Source organism: Crocuta crocuta, unplaced genomic scaffold, assembly GCF_008692635.1.
Source record: "Crocuta crocuta isolate KB4526 unplaced genomic scaffold, BGI_CrCroc_1.0 scaffold6, whole genome shotgun sequence".
Taxonomy (NCBI): Eukaryota; Metazoa; Chordata; class Mammalia; order Carnivora; family Hyaenidae; genus Crocuta; species Crocuta crocuta.
In genome coordinates, this window is record NW_027531917.1 from 7053804 (window position 1) to 7078391 (window position 24588).

The 24588-nt window shown below is 36.5% G+C and overlaps 1 protein-coding gene across 1 annotated transcript in view; it reads right to left on the reverse strand.

Annotated features, from left to right (window-relative positions):
* Positions 1 to 7147: 7147 nt before the first annotated feature.
* The window catches only part of LOC144240579 (uncharacterized), a 32462-nt gene continuing 15021 nt past the window's right edge, over positions 7148 to 24588 (reverse strand). The window contains exons 3-6 of the mRNA XM_077774941.1: positions 22338 to 22375; positions 19874 to 20023; positions 9944 to 10011; positions 7148 to 7362 (exon numbers count right to left, since the gene is read on the reverse strand). Of these exons, the coding sequence (XP_077631067.1) occupies positions 7263 to 7362; positions 9944 to 10011; positions 19874 to 20023; positions 22338 to 22373 (354 nt within the window). The 5' untranslated portion in view covers positions 22374 to 22375 and the 3' untranslated portion in view covers positions 7148 to 7262. The remainder of the gene's footprint in view (positions 7363 to 9943; positions 10012 to 19873; positions 20024 to 22337; positions 22376 to 24588) is intronic.

Below are 24588 nucleotides of genomic sequence, written 5' to 3' on the forward strand. Positions count from 1 at the left end.
TCCTTTGGAGTCCTCTCAACTCAGGGAGGGGCACACATTGGGGTCTCCCAATTGGGGATGCTCTAACTGAAGAATTTACATAGGTCCTTTGAGGACAATCATTTTTCCAGTGCTCGTACATTATGACTTAAGCATTGCTCTTCTTGTCATCATTTTGAAGGTGGACCCTTAGAAGAGAGAAATGTGGGGTCCCAGATGTTATTTTAGGTCTCTAGTCTTGGAGCTGTTGGAGCTGTAAGGCCAACAGTTTGGCAGAGTTTCGCTTAAAGTCTTGCTCCAAGGTCCTTTAATAAGGCTCAGCTACAGCCATGAGCTCAGTCAGGCCTTGCCCTCCCATCCTATTTTTTGCCTTTTTTATTAACCCACTAATCTCTGTGGATAACCCATTTACAAGTAGGGCTATGCCTACAAGCTAGAGCATGCCAGATGACCTCTTTTGTTGTGTGGAAGCTGGAATACCCCAGAAAGAACTCCTCCAAATGGGCTTTAAAAATCTTTCATATTCCATTCTTTTGCATGTTTATTTCTTTTAATTTTTTAATGTTTTATTTATTTTTGAGAGAGAGACAGAGACAGTGTGAGCAGGGGAGGGTCAGAGAGAGAGGGAGTTACAGAATCTGAAGACTGGCTCCAGGCTCTGAGCTAGCTGTCACCACAGAGCCCCACACAGGGCTCGAACCCCAAACCATGAGATCATGACCTGTGAGGCAGTCAGATGCTTAACCGATTGACCCACCCAGGCGACCCTCTTTTTCATGTTTAAACAATAGACCAATTAGTGTGGACAGGAAAGACTCTAGGAATGGCTTTTAAAAGATTAGCTGCTGTTGTGCAAGTTTTGTTTTTGTTTCTTTTCCCCTGATCTGTAGGAGAACTATTCTAGAGACTGAGGATCTCAAGGATTGTTCTCAGGATTATGCCATTCTAGTTCCCACATCCATTTCTTGGACTTCACCAAATCCTACCACCATGTGCACAAGTTGCTAAGATGTGGCAGCCCAATGTTATAGGCCTTCATGAGGATTTTAAATTCTTAAAAAAAAACAAAACAAACAAAAAAAACCTTTGGGGCTCCTCCCTTCATGTAGGAAATTCTATAACTATAGCCCTTCGTTCAGTCTCTTACCAAAAAGTAAAAGAGACCTCAGGATGGTTGCCTCCAAATTCAGGCAGTTTTATATTAAGAGGTAACTATTTAGTTGTCTCTTCCAAGTGGAAAGGTAGTTCAGTAGTTCAGACAGAAAATTAGTAGACTGTGAGAATTCAGGTGAAGAAAAGTAGAGGGGAGCAGTAGGCATCACACCAGTTCTGTCGTCTTTTGTTTTAAGTACTTCTTGTGTTTTTATTTTCCCATTAGTCTTTTGCAACAAATCTTTCAATGAGGCTGTTTTGGAATGTTGAAGCCTTTGGGAACTTTCTGTATACCAATTAAAATAGGCAACCCATTCCATTTGTTTAATTTGGGAATCTTTACTTTCAACAGCACTTCTTAAATGAACAATCTTGTCTAATTGGAACATTCCTCATAATAGCCACTGTAATTCTAGGTTATTATTAGTAATTTTTTTTATCTTGCTAGATATCTGTAACCTCTAGAGCTATAGTTCTTAGACATAAAATAAGCAGGTGTGCCAGAAGGCAGTATACTTGACTCTTTAGAATTTAAGAAATCCATTAGTTCTTAGGGCTGAACTAATACCTATAAAGGATATGCCATAAATTTGGGGATTGTGTGTTTTATAGTGTACCTTATTGCATGAGTTATCTAGGTAGGTGACCTAGTATCAATCGAATCTCTTCTGTGAACAACTTATGGGAGTTCTCTGAAGTGGTGAACAGTGCCTTTCAGTGTTCAAACCATGCCCAGCAATTTTTGTGGCTTTCTGGCCTCTGAGATCCCACTAGCAATAGCCTTTATCTACACAACACAAGACCTACAACCATGTGCACCTTAATGTACTGGTAGTACTATATCCTGGCCATGGAAAGCCACTGTGTGAATCACCACCACTTCCCAGACTGATTCTTCTCCAAAATCTTCCTCCACCTGAGGAATTGTGGTCTGAAAGGCTAGGGGCTTAACTCTGGGCAGACCCTTCTGTTAGTTCACTTGTGCTAGAGGCAAAACTGCCAGTTCAACTAGGCTTAGGGCAGAACTGGCAGCTCGTTTGGTTTCCAGGCAATCATGCCAGGTTACTCAGGCTTCAGGCATAACCATCTGCCAGCTCAAGCTGACCTGCCTTACAAAGGAAAGCCAGTTAGATCAGGGGCTCAAACACACACAAAAAGAGCAAAGCTCACAACTGAGAAGAGCTTACCCACAGCCCTCAGAAATGGCAAGAAATACAGTGAATTCAAAGGGTCATGGCCACCCTTGTTGCTGAGTTGACTGGCGCTATGGCCTCCACCCAGCCTGCCTCCAGGGACATCTAGTCTTGTGGCAAGAAAAGAATTCAACAACAGATCAGACAGTGGTTGAATAGCACAAGTGAAGAACTTATTAGAGAGACTACACTCTCAAGATGTGAGAGCAGGTGACCTCAAGGGAGAGCTGTGCTTGAGTTTTATTAATAGTTGTTAACTAGGTGGAATATTTATTATCTGGGAAGGGAATTTCTTTGGGAGCAGGGTTTCGCATCTTTTTTTTTTCCTTACTTGGTCAGAGACTCTGACCTTTGTTTTGGGACTCTCTGAGTTGGTGTAGATTCTTGTGGCCTCCTCATTTGTGGAAAGCTGCCAAGGCAGGTTGTTAACTTTCCTGATAATGGATCTTGACTCCCTCTTTGTTGGTCTCCAGGCATCCTGTTAAAGTCTAACTGCCTGCCTGCTCAAACACCATGCTCTTGTTTCTCATTGTTCATTTCTCAGTGCTGCTGGAAGTTCACTTCAGATTCCATCACTGCCACCACCAAATTAGTTAAATAACAAAAATTCAATGGCATAAATTTTAAAGATCTAATTGACTTTAATAAATGATCCATGCATTGACAGCATCCCGTCCGGCAAGTAGAAGGCTCCAGGGAGATGTATATAATGAAAGGTTTTTATAGAAGAAAGATGGGCCAAGAAAGCTATCAACAAAAGAAAAGAATTGTTTCAGGCAAGGTGGCTTTCCCTTAGGGGGAAAGCAAAGTGTCCTATTATGCATAATACTTCACCTTTCTTTGGGAGCTGGGGAGGGGCCCACTTAACCAACCCCTTGGCACTTTTTGGAAAATTCCTGATTGGTTAAGATATTTCTGGGGGAGGTTAGATTAGGTATTAAACCTCAGTTTGAGAACTCGGTCTAAGTGACACCATTTGGAACCTGTGGTTTTCTTTGTAACAACTTACATATTAATTTCTCCATAACAATATTATTCAATGTATTGGTGGATCTATATGTTATTACATATTCAGTATTTATTTCACATTTATGTGTATACCTACCTTTCAGAAGCTCAGCTGAGCTAAAAAGAGATGAGCTGCCAGGGGCCAGAGTAATTGCTAAGAGCAATAATGAGCCAAAATGAAATTTAATAATTAACTTTATCACTTATTCTGATAGTAATGTTGTTGCTATTATTATCAATGTTATGGTAGAGGGCCAAGAACTTATTCCTGATTCTTTTCTTGGACCACATTTGATATTGTTTTCAATGCCCCAATTTTACAATCAATTTGTTTCCTTTTTTATTCTTATTTCAAAAATTATTGCCTAGTAATCTCCTTTAAATGGAGTCTGGTCCTATAGAACTGCCAACAATGGACACACTTTTATATACCATGCTTCTTACTATTGGTGTTATTTGCAAGTTTTTTGGTGTTTTGTTTTTTTTCTTTTTTTACCTGTTGGATTCTTTGCCAGACTGTCTCTTATGTATTCTCTTTTGCGTGGCCACATGACCACTAATTACAGTAACAACTTCCATCCTGTTTCATTCATTCAGAGTCATTCTGAATTCAGATATTTAATATGGCTTATTACTGTTGGATATCATGCTAAGGATTGCATGCAAATGCAAAATGGAGATATATGATACATGGCCTCTGAATAGTGAATTCTTTCTAAAGGTTAGTGAAAACAAAAATGTAAATCATAACATGATAATAAAGCAAAAATAATTTACTAATTGTGATCATTGCTATGACAAAAACAAGCAAGGTATTTAAGATAGAAAGTAGTAGCATATATAAATTCTGAGACTGAAATTTTCTTTTTTCATCTCAAATAGATTGTTTAGGAATTTGGTGTCTTATGAGTGCCAAACAGAGAAATTCAATTTGTTATAACCTGCCAGTGTTAGTGACACAGTAAATAGGAATGCATTAATTTTAAATCCTAATAGGCACACGAGTGTCTTGATCTATTTAAGGTATTTTAGAGTACAGTTTCCATTACTTTCTATTTTTTTCCAGAAACAGGAAAAGATAATAGGACAAGTCTAAGTATCTTTATTTTCTAAAAAGTTTCTAAAAGTATACCATTTTCTTAAAGCGGATGGACGTTTTAGAAGAGAAATTTATATTTTGCAAAGCTGTAAGCCATTTTCTCATCCAGGCGTCTGGCAAAATGATTTAGGGAGCTATAGGCTGGTCACATTCACATGACCTTGAACATCACAGTATCTTCAATAGCTTTTTTTCTTACTTTTTCTCAACCTAATTCAGTGTCCTGAAATGAATAACAGGGTATGTGTTAATATATGATCCTCCTGCTAATGAACATTCAGATCCCTCAAGGCCTGGAACCAATTTGACAGTTGTCTGAATGTTATATACTCTTAAGACTTCATTAGCCAATATCATAATTTCCAAAGACTTAAATGCCAAGATTGGCAATTTTTCTGCCAAAGCATCATTCATTGGTATTCTGAACTGGGAATTGCTTCCCTAGGGACAATTTCTCAGTGGATAGTTGGCCATATTATATTAAAACATCACTCAAGGTCATTTTTAAGTCACAGTATCATACTGCTCACATCAACTTGTCTGATAAAAGAAAATTTAAGTTGCTTCTTAAATAGTCTATCATGTAGACTATTTCTATTATTCACCATCTTTTTGTTAATCTCTGATCTTGGCTTTTTTTAATGCGAAATGTAAAATATTGAGTATGTGTAACTATAGAAACTTTAACATAACAGGAAGGTTATATACCTGTAGTTGTCATTAAACTGACCAAAGCACTCTACATGTTAAATGGTTCTATGTAAAATATTTATTTTGCAAAACATTTTTAACATAAAACATATATTAAAGAATAATAGGGGTGCCTGAGTGGCTCAGTCAGTTGAACGTCTGACTTCAGCTCAGGTCATGATCTCACTGTTCATGAGTTCCATCCTGTGTCTGGCTCTGTGCTGACAGATCAGAGCCTGGAGCCTGCTTCGGATTCTGTGTCTCCTCCTTTCTCTGCCCTTCCCCCACTCACATTCCCTCACCCTCTCAAACATAAACATTAAAAAAATTTTAAAAAGAATAATATATACCTAGACAGGCCTTGAGCTATTTGCAAAATTGTATAACATCTATCTCTCCCTGCTGAGATACAAATACTATTCTGAGTTTGGAATATCTTAAGCCCATCAATGTTTTATTTATTTATTTTTTTACTATTTCTGTAAACATGTCTATAAGCACATATATGTTTGCATTTTCATTTTTACACACCTTTACACATATCATAAACATTAGAAATAAATGTACATGAGTGCATGTGTTTAAAATCTAACATAAAGGCGGGACACCTGGGTGGCTCAGTTGTCTGATTTCAGCTCAGGTCATGATCTCACAGCTTGTGAGTTTGAGCCTGCTTCATCAGTTCTCCTGTCTCCCTCCCTCTCTGCCCCTCCCCCACTTGCTCTATCTTAAAAAAACTACCTTAAAGGGGATATTTTGCAATTTACTTTTTAAACTCAATATTGTTTTTTGCATTTGTTCCATATTAGACATATGGATGGTGCAGGCAGGCTGGGTCTGAGGATATGGAGGAGGGTCCTTCAGGACTATCCACAATGGTCCTTGGCTTCATGCAGGATAGAAATCAAACATGAACCAAAGAAAGCAAAAACATTTATTTAATAGCATGAGTGAGTGTCAGAGAATAGCAGACCCAGTGTCTGGGAGACTCAAAGGAGAGAAGAATGAGTTTCCCTGTCATGTGGGGTTAGGGACTTACTTATACTGGAAAGAGGTCTAGGGTCCATGTTCCTCCAGGGATCCAGGGTAGGCAAAGGTGAGTGTCAGGTGAACAATAGGTGTTACTGCATAAATCACTGAAAGTGGGGGTGTTGATGCCAGCATCAGCAGAGTGTTGTTCAAAGCTAACGTTCTGGAACATGTTTAGGATCTGGTTCTTCTTAGATGTTATCAGGTGTTTAGGACCTAGGACAAAACTCAGAGAATGATTAACTTTCTTGTTTTCCGCTTGAAGTGGGATTATAGTTTTTTGGCTTATTCAGAAGTGGGGCCTTGTAGAAAAACAGCACAAATGAAGATTTTTCTAAAATGGAATCCTTTCAGCCTCCCTATTCCATGGAGACCTAGTATATTCATTCTAATTTTTTTTAAGTATTCCATTATTTAAATAACTAAATTTATCCATTTCCCAAACGAGGGGTTAGAAGTTAGTGTTTCTGGTTGCCCCCCCCCCTTTTTTTTTAAACCGTTGTTCACAGTAGGAAGTGAATTCATTTGCACTTATATCTTCGGGTGTTATGTGGCAGGGCCTTTAGAGAAGACCCATTGGAATAAAACTGTTTAATATTAGAATGTTTAAATCTTTATCTATAATATGTATGCCCAAGAGGCAGTCTTTTACCCTAATTTTTTATCCCTTATTTTGTACTATATTAGGAGTAGTTTCTCTTTTATTTGAATTTTTGCTTAGTGTTGGTATTGAGCATCTATTTTTCCCAGTGATATTCTTTCCATATTTTTCCTGTTAGAATATATTCCAATATATACTAATACTACTTACTGGCTGGCTCAGTAAGTAGAGTATGCAGCTCTTGATCTCGAGGTTGTGAGTTTGAGCCCCATATTGGGTGTAGAGATTGCTACAATAAATAAACTTTGAAGAAAAATGAATGAATATATTTTTAGACTTTCTTTGCAACTTTTGTATTTTTATTTACAAGCATCTTTACAAATAAAGTTGCTTACAGAAGCTACATAGCTTAAGCTGACAATGCTGATGTCTTTTTATTCTCTTGCCTTTTCACTTGTGGCTCTAAGAGGCTCTTGCTTCTCCTGTCAGGTCTGGATTGCATAAATCAGTTCTAGGTTGCATAAGTAAGTAGCAAAAAGGGAGGTGTAACTTGTATATCTGCATAGGGACAACAAATTTTCCATTCTTCCATTCTAGGTTCTTTGGATGATCTAATAATGAAATTGATACAAGGCAGATTAGCATGAGAAAATAAAAGTTTAGAAACATATATACATGGGAGAGACCCAGAAAATGAGGTAACTACAAAATACCCAAAGCTATCACCTTATATACCATTTCCAGCTATAGACAAGAGAAGATGTTTGGGGTGGGGAGTCAGTCATGGGGTGTTAGGAGGAAAGAACAGTAAACAAGGGTAAAGATGTTATGCAGATTTAAATTGTCTTCTCTGTAAGAGTTTCTAGAGATTTAGAGTCTTTCCCATCTTTCTGGTACAGTGAGGAAGACACCCTTACAAATGTAGATTTGCCTCAAACATGTAAATGTCTTTTACAAAAGGGTAACTTCTATTTGATTTCCAGAGCTTTCAGATTTTCTCCTGTGTTTGCAGTTTTTAAAAACAATCAGCATAAAATAATCCTTATGCAAAAGAGACATATTTTAGGGGTGCCTGGGTGGCTCATCAGTTAAGCATCAGACTCTTTCATGACTCTTTCGGTACAGGTCATAATCTCAAGGTTTGTGGGTTCTGGCAGCGTGGAGCCTACTTGAGATTCTCTCTCTCTCTCTCTCTCTCTATCAAAATAAACTTTTTTAAAAAGAGAGATATATTTTGGACAGCAAATTTTGTTCCCCTACAGTCTTGCTTTGAAAAGTTAGAAGTTTCACAATCCAGAAGCTCACTGAGTCTGTCTCTCAGACCTGAGAATAGGCCATTTTAAAGAGCTGTGTTTTATTTCAAGGTGCAGGTCTTTCAGGTGGGCTCCCAAAGGTATNTTAATAATTGGAATATAATACACAGTAAAATTTTGGGTTTTGAGTAATTTGTTCTGGGAATTTTCCACATGATGAGCAAATATTTCTAATAAATTTTAACTTGACAAAGGAACACTGTTGCAGTACAAGTATTACAAGACACCGAACGTCACATGATGACAACTGAGCCAATGGCACTTGAAATTCGCTTTGATATACAAGTACTTTGTATTACAAGCGTCTTTCCAGAATGAATTATGGTCGCAAACCAAGGTTTTACTATAAATACATTCTGAATCTTGAGGGCAGCCAGTTGAGAGATTTCTAGATGCAGCAGTTAAAGTATCCTTTGCAGTCTGAATTTCTCTGAGAATCTCATCAGGTAGGTATTGAGGTAAACTTTGAGTGGCTCACACAGCAACAGACATGATTTGTCTAAACATGAGCTATGGTGGTGATTTCTCTGAAGGTTATATAGTCCACTAGCTTCAGTTTGCAGGGTGATGGGGAAAAGGGGCAATTTTAGTTCTCAAGGATTCCACGTCAACAGAATGGGAGAGAATTGAAATGTTACTTTGAAGTATCATAGCCAGATACTTGAGGAAACCAGAAAAATTCAGTATTCGATCCAGTTTATAGGCAAACAACAAACCCGCAAAGACAATCAGATCTGAATTAAATATTGACAAAGGCGTGTTACCAAAACATAATTTTTCCTTGTAAAATCACTCTTGTTTTCATCAAAGATAGTCAAATTAAGGCTGATTTGTTTGTAGAATAAGTCTAGTTTTAATAAACTTATTTACATAACCTCAGCAAGAATAGCAATCAATTATATAAGCTCTTTTAAAATCTGCTTTCAAAATCGTTCTATAAGGAGGCTCAGATTGAACTTCTAAAAACCTCTCAAGGACAAGAAGCCACACATCAGACTTGCCTGTGATACCATTACATGTGGGTGAATTCCTCTCTTCTTGAGGCTCCCAGAATATCCTGAAGTTCCTGCGCCCCCCAGGAAATGACTGTCCTCACTCATCTAGCAAGGCTGTTGGAAAGCCTATAGGCAAGGTACCTGTCTGTTTTCCCAACGGGCTTTAGTGACTTTGTAACATTAAGCATAGTTCCTTACGTAAATCTCTCAAGTAAGACATTCCAGTCAAAGCTTCTGTAACACAACCAGTGTTTCTGACTGTATTCAAGAAAAACAAGATTATAAACAAGAAAAAAGATTCTTATTGAACATATGCAAATAAATATATTGCTATGAAATTACAAGAACTCACTGAAAGTTTATGTATTCTAAAGGAATGGGGTGGGGTGGAAAACACAAATGTTTCAATTTGTTCACAGAGGTATATTTTTTTAATTAAAAATTTTTTTAATGTTATATTTATTTCTGAGAGAGAGACAGCATGAGTATGGGAGGGTCAGAGAGAGAGGGAGTCACAGACTCTGAAACAGGCTCCAGACTCTGCGCTAGCTGTCAGCACAGAGCCCGACGTGGGGCCTGAACCCATGAACTGTGAGACCATGACCTGAGCCAAAGATGGATGCTTAACCAACTGAGCCACCCAGGTGCCCCACACAGAGGCATATTTTTATCAAATTGCTGTAAGTCATAACTTAACAGAAAATGTTTCCCTAAATCTGGCAAAACAAAAAATCTCAAATACTATAATCATCCTCATTAGCTCATTTAGTCCCATGCTACCGATTTTGTTTGGCTTGAGTCCAGTTTTTCTGTTAGTTCTGAAAGTTTTTCCTTTAGTTTTATGATCTGAAACTTATCAGAAACCTATAGTCTAGAGTACTTACATGAGTCTCCTTGTATATGAAGGACTTGTTGTAAACACCTTTTCACCATCAGATGAAACAATAACTGCCTGTAAATGACAAAGATTTAAAGATCAGATGCAAAGCAAGTTTGTTACAATGCAACTGACAAAGATATTGGTTATTTCTGTATCATACATTTTAAGACAACTAGAATTATGACTGATAACATCAGCCAGGGCATAGCAGAACTTTAGGAATTTATTACAATATCTAGAACACATAATAGCTATGTGTTATATGTTGATTATATGATTATAGTACATAGTTATATAGTTATGGCACGTATTAATAACTTAGGTTATATTCTATGGGTAAATATATGATGGTTAATCACCGCTTATTTGACAATACTTTTCCATAATTTCCTACAGTATCTTTCAAGTCAAAAAGACTTCATATAGGGGTGCCTGGGTAGCTTAGTCAGTTGAGCACCTGACTTGATTTTGGCTCAGGTCATAATCTCATGGTTTGGGATACATCCCTACTTTGGGCTCTGAGCTAATAGCACAGAGCCTGCTTGGGACTCTCTCTGTCTCTTTCTCTCTTTCTGCTGTCAAATGCATTCATACACTTTTTCTCTCAAAATAAACTTAAAAAAAACTTCATTTAATACATTTCGTTTTGGGAAGCTTCTCAAAGATATCGAAAGATTTTGGACATTTGACTAAATAGGAGCACAGGTCATTGTGAAACAATGGTTATTTATCTTTTTAACCAAACTAACAATTAAAGACTTTAAAGGCAAATATAGAAGGTTATATAGTTCTGAGCAAAACTTAGCTATTTTAATATTGAGAGGAATAGATTTACCTAAGTAATCGATGATCTGATGATACAGATAACATGAAGCAAAGCATTATGATAATACACAGAATTTTTGGTTTTTAGGAGCAGGCAACTGTCACAAGAAAGATTTGTCCTTCTAGCAAATGAAAGAAAATTAACTTTTACCTTTACATAGCACAAGACTAATAATAAACTTTATTTTAATACATTTTAATATCAATTCAGTTTGAACCTGTTTGATTACACAAAGTAAAATTCTCTCTCCTCGCTCTCTTTTTTTCCATTCTAAAACAATCAAGACACAATTACTTGGTTTTTTCCTTAACAAAAACACATATCCATACTCATACATTTTTTAAGGTCTTTAAATTAAAGTATAGCTAGCTGATCTACAATTTTATATTACTTTTAGGTGTCCAACATAGTGATTTGACAATTCTGTACATTAGGCAATGCTCACCATGGTAAGTGTAATTAACATCTATCTGTCCCCATAATGTTACTACAATATTATTGACTACATTCCTCTGCTATACTTTTCACCCCTCTGACTTATTTTCAGTTATTTACTTATTTATTTTTACGTATTTATTTTAAATCTGGAAGTTACCTCTTAATTTCCTTCACCTATTTTGTCTATTTCTTCACAAATTTCCCTCTGGCACTCACCTGTTTATTCTCTATATAAGTCTTTTTATTTGTTTTAATATTTATTTTTGAGAGAGAGAGAGACAGAGTGTGAGTCAAGGAGGGGCAGAGAGACACAGAATCCGAAGCAAGCTCTAGGCTCCAGGCTCTGAGCTGTTAGCACAGAGCCTGATGTAGGACTTGAATTCACAAACCACAAGATCATGACCTGAGACGAAGTCAGACACTTAACCGGCTAAGCCAACCAGATGCTCCAAGTCTTTTTAAAATTTGCTTGTTTATTCTCATTTTCTTTTTTTTGGCTTCCAAATATAAGGGAAATTATATGATATTTGTCTTCCTCTGACTTATTTTAATTAGCATAACACTGCCTAGATTGATCCATGTCGTGAATGGCAAGATTTCACTTTTTATGGTTTAGTAATATTTCATTGTGTATGTACATGTACATACACACACATATATGCCATTTCTTTATCCATTCATGTATAAATATATACTTAAATTGTTTCCATATCTTGGCTACTGGAAATAATGCTGCAATAAACATATCTTTTCAAATTAGTGTTTTCATTTTCTTTGGATAAATACCCAGCAGAGGCATCCCTGGATGGGTATTTGATTTTGGCTCAGGTCATGATCTCTGGTTTCTTGGGTTTTAGCCCCACATTGGGGTCTGCACATTGAATGTGCAGAGCCTGCTTGGGATTCTCCCTCTCCTCTCTCTCGCTGCCTCTCTCAAAATAAATAAACTTTAAAAAATCCTTTTGGTATATCCCAAATAATTTGGACCATACGTTTTTATTATCATTTGTCTCAAGGTATTATTTCCTCTTTGATTTCTTCATTGACCCATCGGTTGTGTAGATGCATGTTGTTTAGCCTCCTTATGTTTATGATTTTGTCAGTTTCCTTCTTGCAATTATTTCTAGTTTCATTCTGATATGGTCAGCAAAGCTGCTTGCTATAATTTTAATGTTATTAAATTTATTGAGCCTTATTTTGTGCTCTAACATATGATCTATCTTGGAGAATATTTTGTGTGCATTTGAAAAGAATGTGTATTCTCCTGTTTGCGGATGGAAAGTTCTGAATAGGTGTCAATTGATTTTCTGTGTTTTGATGTATTCATTGGTGTTAAGTGAGGTGTAAATTCCCCTAATATTTTTATATACTATCATATTTTCCTTTATCTGTTAATATTTGCTTTATATATTTAGTTGCTCTTATATTAGGTATATAGATACAATTATTCTCTTATTTGTCTGATACTTTCATTGCTATATGATGATCTTTGTCTTGTGTGACAGTTTTTGTTTTAAAGTCTGTTTGATATAAGTATTACTACTTAGGCCTTTTATTTTTCTAATTGCCATTTGGATGTAATATTTTTTGTCCTTTCACTTTTTAAAAAAAATTTTTAGTTAGTTAACATACAGTATAATATAGATTCCAGGAGTAGAATTCAGTGGTTCATTACTTACATACAAAACCCAGCGCTCATCAGAAGTGCTCTCCTTAATACCCATTTCCCACCCACCTGTCTCCATTAACCCATAGTTTGTCCTCTATCAGTTTCCCTCTATTCTCTCCTCCACTCCACATATGTTCACCTGTTTTGTTTCTTAAATTCCAGAGATGAGTGAAATCATATGGTATTTGTCTTTCTCTGATTGACTTATCTCACTTAGCATAATTCATTCTAGCTGTAGCCACATCATTGCAAATGACAAGACTTCATTTTTTTAATGGTTGAGTAATATTCTATTTCACCTCTTCTTTGTTCATTCATCAGTCAGCGGAGATTTAGGCACGCTCCATAGTTTGATTATTGTTGATTATGCCACTATAAACATTGGAGTGCATGTACCCCTTCAAATCAGCATTTTTGTATTCTTTGGGTAAATATCTAGTAGTGCAATTGCCAGACTGTAAGGTAGTTCTACTTTTTGTTTCTTGAGGAACCTCCATATTATTCTCCAGAGTGGCTGTACCAGTTTGTATTCCTACCAATAGTACAAGAGTGTCCCCCTTTTTTGTCATTCTTGCCAATACCTGTTTCGTATTTGTATTTCCCTGAAAAGGGATATAGAGCATCTTTTCATGTGTCCATTAACCATCTGGATGTCTTCTTTGGAAAAGTGCCTATTCATGTCTTTTGCCCATTTCTTCACTGGGTTATTTGAAATTTGTGTCTTGAATCTGATAAATTCTTTATAGATTTTGTACACTAATCCTTTATCAGATATGTCGCTTGCAAATATCTTCTCCCATTCTGTAGACTGCCTTTTAGTTTTGTTAGTTGTTTCTCTGTCCTTTCACTTTTAGTCTGTGTGTGTCTTTAGGTCAGAAGTCAGTCTCCTTGTAGACAACTTATAGATTGGAATTGTTTTCTGTTTAGTCATTCGATTTTTTGATTGCGCATTAATACCACTTACATTTAAAGTAGTTATTGATAGGTATGTCATTGTTGACTGTTTTCTGCTGGTTTTCACATTCTCCTCTGTTCCTTTTTTCTTCTCTTGCTCTGTACCCTTGTGATTTATGACTTTTAGTGTTATGCTTAGATTCCTGTCTCTTTCTATTTTTTTGGTGTCTCTATTATAGGTTTTTGGTTTGTAGTTACCATGAGTTTCCTATATATCATCCTATATATATAGCAGTGAATGTTATAATGATGGTTGCCTGAGTTTGTATACATTCTAAAAGCACTGTATTTTTACACTCTCATCCATTTTATGTATATGATGTCATATTGTTTTTTTGAGAGAGAGAGGATGTGAGCAATCTGGGGAGAGGCAGAGAGAGGGAGAGAGAGAGAGTATCCCTAGCAGGCTCCACATCCATTGTAGAGCCTGAGGTGGGGCTTGATCTCATGAATTGTGAGATCATGACCTGAGCTGAAATCAAGAGTCTGCCGATTAACCAACTGAGCCACCCAGGTGCCTCTATGATGTCATGCTTTATATATATGATGTCAGAAATATATATATCATATATATGATGTGAATCCCTTGACTAATCTTTTAGATATATTTGATTTTGTTACTTTTGCCTTTAACCTTCATACTACTTTTATACGTTATTGATCTACTACACTTACTGTATGTCCCTTTAATAAGCCAAATATTTTTCTTATAAAATCTTCTTTCTTCTAATTACATTACTTTCTTTTCTAATTAAAGAAAATCCTTTAACATTTTCTGTAAGGCCAGTGTAGTCGTGGAGACTCCTTTAACTTTTATTTTACTGGGAAATTCTTTATTTTACTGGGAAAAGGCCCAGTAAGGTCTTGGTCTGCAAAGGTTCTGCTAAAAAATAAGCTGATAGCTTTATGGGGTATTCCTTGTTAAGTAATTAGTAACTTTTATTTTCCGATTTCTGAGATTCTCCCTTTATGTTTAGTTTTTGCTGTTTTAATTATTATGTGTTGTGGTGTGGACCTCCCTGGGTTCATTTTGCTTGTGGCAGTCTGCACTTCCGAGACATGGATGTCTATTTCCTTTCTCAGGTTAGTGAATTCTTCTTCCCCTTTATTCTCTCTTATCCTTCTGGGACCCTAATAATGCAAATATTAGTATGTGTGAGTATCCTAGAGGTCCCTTAACATAATCTTACTTTTAAAATTCTATTTCTTTGTGCTGTTTAGCTTGGATGCTTTCTATTACCCTGTCTTCCAGATTGATCCACTTTTTCTGTATCTTCTAATCTGCTGCAGATTCCTTCTAGTGTATTTTTAATTTCAGATATGTTTTCAACTCTTTTTTTTTACATTTTCTCTCTTTGTCAATGTTCTTAGTAAGTTCATCTACTCTTCTCCCAAGCCTGGTAAGCATCTTTATGACCATTAGTTTGAATTCTTTATCAGGTAGAGTGCTTAAGTCTATTTTGTCTTGTTCTTTGTTGTTTGGTGCATAGTCCTCTGTTTTTGATTGAATTTCTACCTATCCCAATCTTGAAGTGGTGGCCTTGTGTAGGAATATTCCCTGTGTAGCTTACATGAACCTGGCAGGTTTCGCAAGTTGGCTGGAACTGTAATGAACACAGGCTGTGGTTTCCATGCCAGGGCTACCTTGGTAGGTTGAAGCTTAAGTGTACATAATTTAGGGCTTTCTGTGCAGGGGGCTCACTGGCATGATGGTTGGAGCAGAAGTGGGTGTGGGCCAGAGGAGTCCTGGGGGTCTATGCACAAGGGGTACACTGTTGACAAACTTGGAGCTAAAGTAGGTGAAGGCCAAAGGTATCCCAGGGTGCTTTGAGCTGCTGCCTTGGCAAGACAGCTGGAACTGTAGTGAACAGGCCATTGGACTGTGCTGTGGCTGCCCTAGTGGGCTCCCTTGAGCTGGGGTTGGCTAGGGGCCTGGGGGTGCCTGGGGGTGCCTGGACTCTACTCAAGTCTGTACTATCAAAGTGGAGGAGGAACATAAAGTTGGCACTTCCTAGCATCTCTGACTGTGGAAAGATTTCTAGTCATTCTACCATCGTTTGGCAGATGCTCTAGGCTTAGTAAATGAGTTTCCTTCACTTATAGTTTAGTTGCCTTTTAAACCGTGGCTTTTTTTTTCTGTGCCCCAGTGTGGGGAGATATGTGCATCATTCTCTTAGTGCTATCTCTCCCTAATGCATTTTGCAGTATTGTGGGTGGGATTTCCATTGTTACCATGTCTCACTCTCCCCTGCCATTTTCTATGTGGTCTATCTACCCTTTAGCTGTTTCATCAGGCCCCAATTTTTTCAGGAGCAACCACTGTATATATAGTTATAGAATCAGTGTGTCTGTGGAAGAGGTGAGTTCAGGATTTTCCTACATTTTCATCTCCAGCCTATATTTTTTTTAAATTAAAAAAAGGTTTTTTCCTTGCCCACAGTGTTGTTTCCCTTATTATTTCTAGTAATATCACTTGCATTTATTGGAATTCATAGAAAAGGCAAATACCATAAGATTTCACTCATATATGGAATCTAAAAAATAAAAGACTCTTAAATACAGAGAATAAACTGGTTGCCAGAGGAGAGGTAAAGGGGATGAAATGAAGAGGACTAAATTGTTGAATCATTATATTGTTCATCTGAGACCAATATAATGTATTTTAATTATATTTTAATAAAAATTATAAAAGAAAAATTTTAAAATAGAATTCTTAACATTTTTTTTTTNGAGAGGGAAACACAGAGTCTGAAGCAGGCTCCAGGCACTGAGCTGTCAGCAAAGAGCCTAGCACAGGACTTGAACCCACAAACTGTGAGATCATGACCTTAGCTGAAGTTGGACACTTAACCGACTGAGATACCTAGGCGCCCCTAGAATTCTTAACTCTTAGAAACCTTAATTTTTAGTGAAAACTAAGAAATAAGCAATTGTGAAAGGTTAAACCAGCAATTTCTAAATTAGCAAATTTATCAATACATTGTGTTATTTCTAGAAACATGCATTTTTTAATTTTCCAATGTAGCACTAACATATCCAAATACCTTTTAAGTCTCTCTGTAATGAAAAGCTAAAAGTAGATACACCCATGCTCAGTATTTCATATTCCAGTATTTAATATTCCAGTTTTTATGTTACTTGGAAATGATCTAGCTACTTAATGACTACTCATTATCTAATTTAACTTAGTAAAACTCTGAGGTTTTACATTACCGAAAAGGTTTGGGGAAACTATTTAAGTGGACATAAATATTGCTGAAAAATCGTTTATAAATTTGTATCTTATGTGTACCTATTTAACTCACTTGTTTTTAATAACTATGTTTAGATTAGTCATGAAAACTTCATGAAACATTAGATAAAACCAACTATCATCCCAAGCTATTTTCCTGCTGACAATTTCTGTAACAAAGAAAACATGAATTTGATTAGTAAACCAGGAAGTTGTTTGTTATATTTAAGGAAGATAACTCTGAAGATCTATTTTAACTACAATGACATTCTTCAACTAGGTATTATTTACCGATGATAATGCCAGTTGATGTAAACTTGAAAAACAGTGGTTTAGTTGTTCTATTTTTCAGAATTTTAATAACCACTTAATTTTAATCCAAATTAAATTAGCAATACCATCCAAGTGTAGATAAATATCACACGTCTATAATTTACATAAATAGGCACACATAAACATATATATGCAAAGAGAAATCCTAAAATTCTAGCCATTAAACAGGTATAATTAATATAAAATTCGCTAGACAGGATATATTGTTTATCTGCTTGGATGGCTAAGTATTTTTTTCTAATATTTTTAGAAAATACACATGATTCTTTTTTATTCACCTAAATTTTAAATGAAAGTCTCTTTTTTTGTTTTCGCTGTGGTAAGAATTACCTCTCTGAGGTTTGTAGAACATTTACATCTCAAAAGCACAGGTTAAAATAAGTTCCTCCAAGAAGGACTTTGGTTTCCTAAAACAATATTTATAAGCCTTTTGAGATAAATAGGAAAGATTTTGGGATTAGTAAAAAGGATTGGTAAACTTTGAATTGTTTCTGCAGTCACACCTCTGGTTTTGTAAAGACTAGATTTGTAAAATAAGGACAATTATTTTCAATTCTTCAAAAAGTTGGGTTGGCACCTAAATAATATCAAAGGACTGTCACACCCATCAGCTTCTTACCCTTTGTGCACATTTAGCTTAGGAGAGAAGCCTTAAACAAATTCCTATCAGGCTCTGAATATCAGCCATGGTCAAGAGTTCATTGAGTCCTGTGGTTTCTCCTTTTATTTTCTGCCTTTTTGTCTACCCACTAATCTCAGGAGGTAATCTATTTCCAAAACCTTTTGAGAAATCTCCCTGAATTTAAGAAATTCTTTAACTATGCCCTTTAACTTTGGCCTTTGACCAAGAAGCAAACAATATCTTGAGAGAACTGACTGTAGCCTTGGGTGGTTTAATTTTGAAAGGTATCTGTTTAATTGTCTATTCAGTGTGGAAAGAAAATTCAGACAAGGGATTACAAGAATAAGTCCTCAACTAAAGGATACAAGGGAGCACTAGGAATTACATCAATTTTATACTCTTTGTTTTGCATACCTCTCACTCTCATAACTTTAAATTTTTAATTAGCATCTTACAACAAATCCTTCAACAAAGCTATTTTAGTAGTTTGAAAATGTTTGGAGGCATCTGCATACCAATTAAATATGTATTCCATTTTGTCTGCTTGGTTTGAAAGAACTTGTCTTTAATTTACTTCTTAAAATAATCTTATCTAGTTGGGACATTTTTCATAATGGCCATTGTAATTCTAGGTTATAATTCCCCTGAGGGCTGGCAGTGGTTTGGGGGGGACCCTCTCCAAAATGAAATTTAACCTACATTTTCTGTTTGGACATATCTAGTCACAAATATGTTGCAATTAACACTTCTGTTTGGCCTTATTTTGGAGCCTCCCAATCTGAGAGTTATCAAGTCAAGTTGCCAGGACACTAAACAAACTTAGTATGATTTTGCCATTTTTGTATATATTTACAAATTTCTGGACTGCAGTTTTTATAAATCAGGCATGTGTACCAGAAGGTGGCATATTTAATTCTTTGGAATTCAAGAAAGGGAGAATTTTATATTGGGTATAGAGTTTAATTTCTGTCCTTTGATTTTGTTAAAGAAGTCCTTAAGGCTAATCATTATACTTTTCTGTATACTTTTTAATTTGGGTTTGTCCATAGGCACCAATCAGACAACTGTTAAGGAAATGAACTCTATGAAACATTTTTTTTTCAATCTAGAAGTTTTTGAAAATTAAGAGTATCTACTGTCTGGCTATTGATGAGTAGGATCTATTAGTCTTACAAGTAACGCAAACCAATTCAACTTTTTATGTCTTACCCATGGATGCAAGAGGCAGCCCTCACAAGGTACAGAAAGTTTACTCCCAGAGATAGTCTAAAAAAAAAATACTTTATTGTGACAGGTGGTAAGAGTGGTGAAGTGCAAACAATGACTCTGGTTTCCCATGAGATGAGACGCCTCCAGTCACAGATCCGCTAATATCTGACACTGGTCAGATATTGGACTTTTCTAGCAGTAACAAAACAACAAAAGTTGAGATGACAAAGGTCCCTTATGGGCCAGGATCTCTTATGACAAACTTCCCTGAGAGCTGGTACAATCATGAAGACAGTAAGTGGCCAATTGCAAGCCTAGGTTGTTAACAGCAACCTATTTGGCTGTCCACCAGATGTGTGCCACTACAGGCACCCTCCAGCTGGTAGAGGCCAGAGAGGTCAAATTCTCAAGATATGGAACAAGATGACAGAAACAAAAGGGAATAATAACCATCTCTGGGAGGAAAAAGATCAATGGAAAATGAGTACTCAGAACAAACTTTTACCAAAGTCACTACATACCCAAGGAAATAATTCCACAAATATTTTCTCTGCTAATCTAACTTTAGACAAAGAAAAGACTCTTACCACTCTTGATTCCATCAGACCTTGAAGGCAGAGATCCAGAAGATCTGACGGTAAAAATTCTTACCTTCTGGTAGGTTTTGTCAGGGGTCATAGAATCTTTCAGCGGCCAGCAGCTGTGAAGTGAGCAGTACCCAGCCAGTGAAGTTTGCCCCTTCATAGTTACCAACTTCTTGGGCAGAAAGCTTCTCCTTTCTTCCCTTCTAGGTTCTTTGATCTAATAATTAATTTAAATAAGGCAGATTAGCAGGAGAAAATCAAAAGTTAAGTAGTATGTATATATCAGAGAGACCCAGAAAAACCGAGTACCTCTGAAATTGTCAAAGCTATCACCTTCAATATCATTTTTGGCTAGATACCCAAGAGGTTGTTGGGAGTAGAGAGCCATTTGTGAGAAATTACCAAGAAAAGCACAATAAACAAAAGTAAGTTTGTTGTGCGGATTTAAGTTGCTGTCTTCACCATTCATCAATTTCTAAAGATTTAGAGTTATCCCCATATTCTTGGCACAATGAGAGATGCCCTTACAGATAGATTTGCCTCATACATGTAAATGTTCTCTTAAAAATGGGTAACTTCTACTTGATTTTCAGAGCTTCTCCTGTGTGTGTAATTTCTTAAAAAGAGAAAACAATCTAAAATAATCCTTATGGTAAGGAGACATTTTTGGGTGGCAAATTCTGCTCCCCTACACTGCCAACCATAGTAAGATCTCTGTTGGGAGCTTTTCTGGAGCCTATACCCTAAGACCAACATATCTTATTAGCCACCTTCTCTCACACTGATGCCAAAGGAAGCTTAGAGCTTAAGAGGTATAAGCATTGGGGCTCATGTCACAGAGAAGGAACAGGAGTCCACCTAAATAACATCAGCAGCAATAAATATGTGCACATGCACACACACACATAGTAAACATAACCACTTATGTACTTGATTGGTATTTCTCCCTAGTTTTCCTTGTGTTGTTTTGGCTACGAAAACATACTAATAATGTCTAAGACCTCATTTTGATTGCTGTTTGAGTGAAAATTATATGTGTATATATACATATATATATGTTTATATATATGTATATATGTTTATATATCATTATATAAGCACATAGAAATATGTATGCAAATTTCTATTAAATTTAAGTATATAATATTTTTAATATACATCTATATTTGAACTCTGTATATTCCATTCTGCTATGTAGCAGTTTGATCACAAACCATTTTGAAGAAGAGAGAATGTGTATACACTGGCACAACCGATCATCTCTTAAAATTTGTTACATGTGCCCAGGATCAAGATCTCAAAACCTCTGCTTGGCTAGATGTAGGACTGATTTCTAAGTAAAAATAGCTAGAACTCCAACTTTCTGACTGCTTCCTCTGACTAATTACCACTGCAGTATACTTAGTCTCTCAACACACGCACATACTACATCAAAGAATATGTTCACAGAAACAGCCCTCCTCACTATATTTGAGGTCAATAGTCCCAAATTCGTGTTCTGCCTATTTTATTGCTATGCTTGGTTGGATTATCTGATAAGTATACCAAATTTTAAGTACTATAAGCAAATTTTCCAAATTCTTAATGCCAAATTTATATATGTAGGTTATTGCAATCTATCTCTTCATTAGTATATTCAGTCTTCATAGTAATCCACACATTCTTCATGATAACTTATGTATAATATCAAGTCTCCAAAAATATGTCAAATTATTTTAATAAGCAGTAGTAATTTAACAAAGATAGTTTATCTTTAAGGAGATATTTTAATCTCTGCTTTAATTGTGCTTACATGAACATATTCTCATCTTTAGGAAAAATAAAAATCAAGAAAAGAATAATTTTAAAATGTTTGACATTTGTTCTTGTGATAACAGCTACATACACCTGCATATACAAATGAAGATAATCACACAGTAGCATTTTAGAAATCCATATATAAGAGAGCAAAACATGACTTTTGTAACATTAAGAAAATTATTGATTGTAATTTATCATGTATTGATCAATAAACCATTCTTTTTAAATTCTTGTTACATCATGATGATGAAATATATTATTTTAATTTTACAATGAAAAAAGAACAAGATTACATATACAACCTGTTAATACACATAGAGAATGTATATCTGAAAAAGCCAAATTTTTTATTGTGGAATTTTGTCTGTTTTCCACTAAGAATGAACACTCAATAATACCATGTTGAATAATAATTTCATCATAATCATGTAAAATTTCTTCTAGACTATGGTAAATTATTAAAGTTACATAATATTATTGAATTATTTCCATAAATTGCCCATAACTAATTTTTCCAAAAGTAAACATTATCATTTATTCAAACTAAGTAGAAAAATTGAAAAGAAAAAAAACAAGTTATTTCATAATACCACAGTTTATAAAATACATCTCTATTCAGGCAAGATCAGAGAGATTAAAGTTGATGTCTCAGGTAAATATTAAAAATTTTCTTCTTAATTATGGAACTAATTATTTACTTTAAAAAACTCTAAAAGAAATATTCCAATCACCTGGGCATAGATGTTCTTGTACTTTGTAGAAAACATACCTGAAAGATAAACAATAGCCTGTATTTTATAATTTCCCAAGATTATCAAAATAAGTCAAGGGACTCTCTAATTTCCCAGTTAAGGAAATAATCAAAAGTTAATTATAATCTTTTGTCTCTTATTTTTTGTTCTTTGATTAGTTTAGTCTTCCCATCTTTTGATTTGAATTAAGAAAATTATAGAAAAGATGAACACATTAAAATAAGCACCCACATGTATACCTTTTCCTTGATAAATCTGTTCTTAACATTGACTACATTTTTATCCTCTTCCTTTCTAAATATAGCTCTTGTTATAGAGATATTCTTCTTTTTGGTTAAATCAGTTGAGACTGTAAACAGGATGATGAATGTGGGCAATACGGCAGCATAAGAAGATCCTGAACTCACCTCCTTCCACAGACACATTAAAATAACAGCAACATCTATACAATTAACTCTAAAAATGACTGAAAGATGGAACAGTGCTGGGAGTCACACTGGCCTTGCTGGATGACAGTCACAGCGAGGAAATGGTAGCGTTTGCACAGCTCCTGCCATGAGAAACGAAAACAGGTACCTCCTTCTGCTACTACTGGCTCATGTTGGAAATGAGCCTGCTGGTATTGAGCAGGCCTCACAATATTCCAGATCAGACCAATATTCCCCACACAGATTGTTCATAAGGAAAGGCATTTCCCTGCCTTTTCCAAAAAGATTTCAGAGGAAAACATTGTGGATGATTGTTAAAAGGCTCTTCCTAAGGGCCTTGCAGATCCAAGACTTACATAATAAAGGGGGCTTGAGTTTGGCCCTGAGACAAAGAGTCTAATTTAGAGTTAAGGACAGATATCCACCTCCACCCAATTGTTTCTGCCTGGAATACCAGCCACCCCCCCACACACAAGGCATTTGTTATCAAGTATTTGGAGTGACTTATTCTGGCCTTGAATATGCTGATTGCTCCCTGTGAAGGAACCTATTGAGGAACTTCATCTTTTGTGATTATGGGAGCAGAGGTGTTTCCTGAACCTGTTTGACCCCTGCTCACAGAGAAGTAACTTCACCCTTTTATGCTAAAAACATTGTCTTATATGCTAAAGATACCTTCTTCCCCATGAGATAAGCATCTAAATCCCCTACCTCAATCGCTATTGATAAAGGTTATGCAGGAGTCTTCTACAAATCTATGTTCTGGGAAATTCTTACATATCAAAGAAGTCTGTTATCAGAAATCATCGTCTAAGTCAAATGCCACTTCTGTGCCGTCCCCCAAACACTTAATGATAAAATAAAGTTGAGCCCCAGTCAGGGCGGAGATGCCTGCCTGGTGACCAGAAAGACTCTCAGGCCTCTCTCACCCCTCCCTCCTTCAGGGACCCCTGGACCCCGGCCTCCGACAGAACAGACCTTCCACAATGAGTCCTGGAGAGGAGACCACATTGGAAAGGGGAGGTGGGGCAGAGACTTGATGGGAAACCAGATCCTTGGTGGGACTAACCACGAATGCGGGGACATTACAAGATGCAGAAACAAAAGGATGAGATCTCCTGCCAGGTACCTCCCGTGGGGACCTGCACTGGGAAGACGAGTACCCATATGTTTAGCTTTAATAACTTGTGGGGCTTAACTTTGGGAATGTAACAAATCAGTGGGTTTAAAGCTGGGAGAGGTACAAGACAATAGAAAACTGAGTACCTGCCTTAAAGAGCCAGAAAAATATAACCCCACCCATGACAAGCACAGAAGTAGCAGTTAGAAAAGTACCTAGGTATACTCCAAAGGAGATTTAGTGGCTAATTTCAGGTGCTGGAGGGGCAGGAATCTTCTGGAGATTTTTCAAGGAACAAAAGTGCTGGTGGGTGCTATTTCTCTTCCTCTCCACCAGCCTAGAGAGCTGGATGCCTGCAGGAGCCAGTACTAACACTCTCTACCTACTCTGTAAGTACTATGTTCTGCTATGGACCCACCACATCCAACCCACCCACCTCAACACCTGTCCCTCCAAAGTGGTTTCTGTTTTGCCACACCCTGCAGGCAAACCTGACAAGGACTGGTGCGTCTGCAAACTCATTGCTGCTCTGGGGATGTGGGGAACTAACCTCACACACTAGTGTACCCACAATTTCAGCAACCCAGCCTCTTAGCTGGCTGTGCAGAAAGCAAGCTATGCCCTGCAATGTACCTGAGCTATGGCAGAGAAACTAACTGAAGACATCTAGGCCATGCCCACC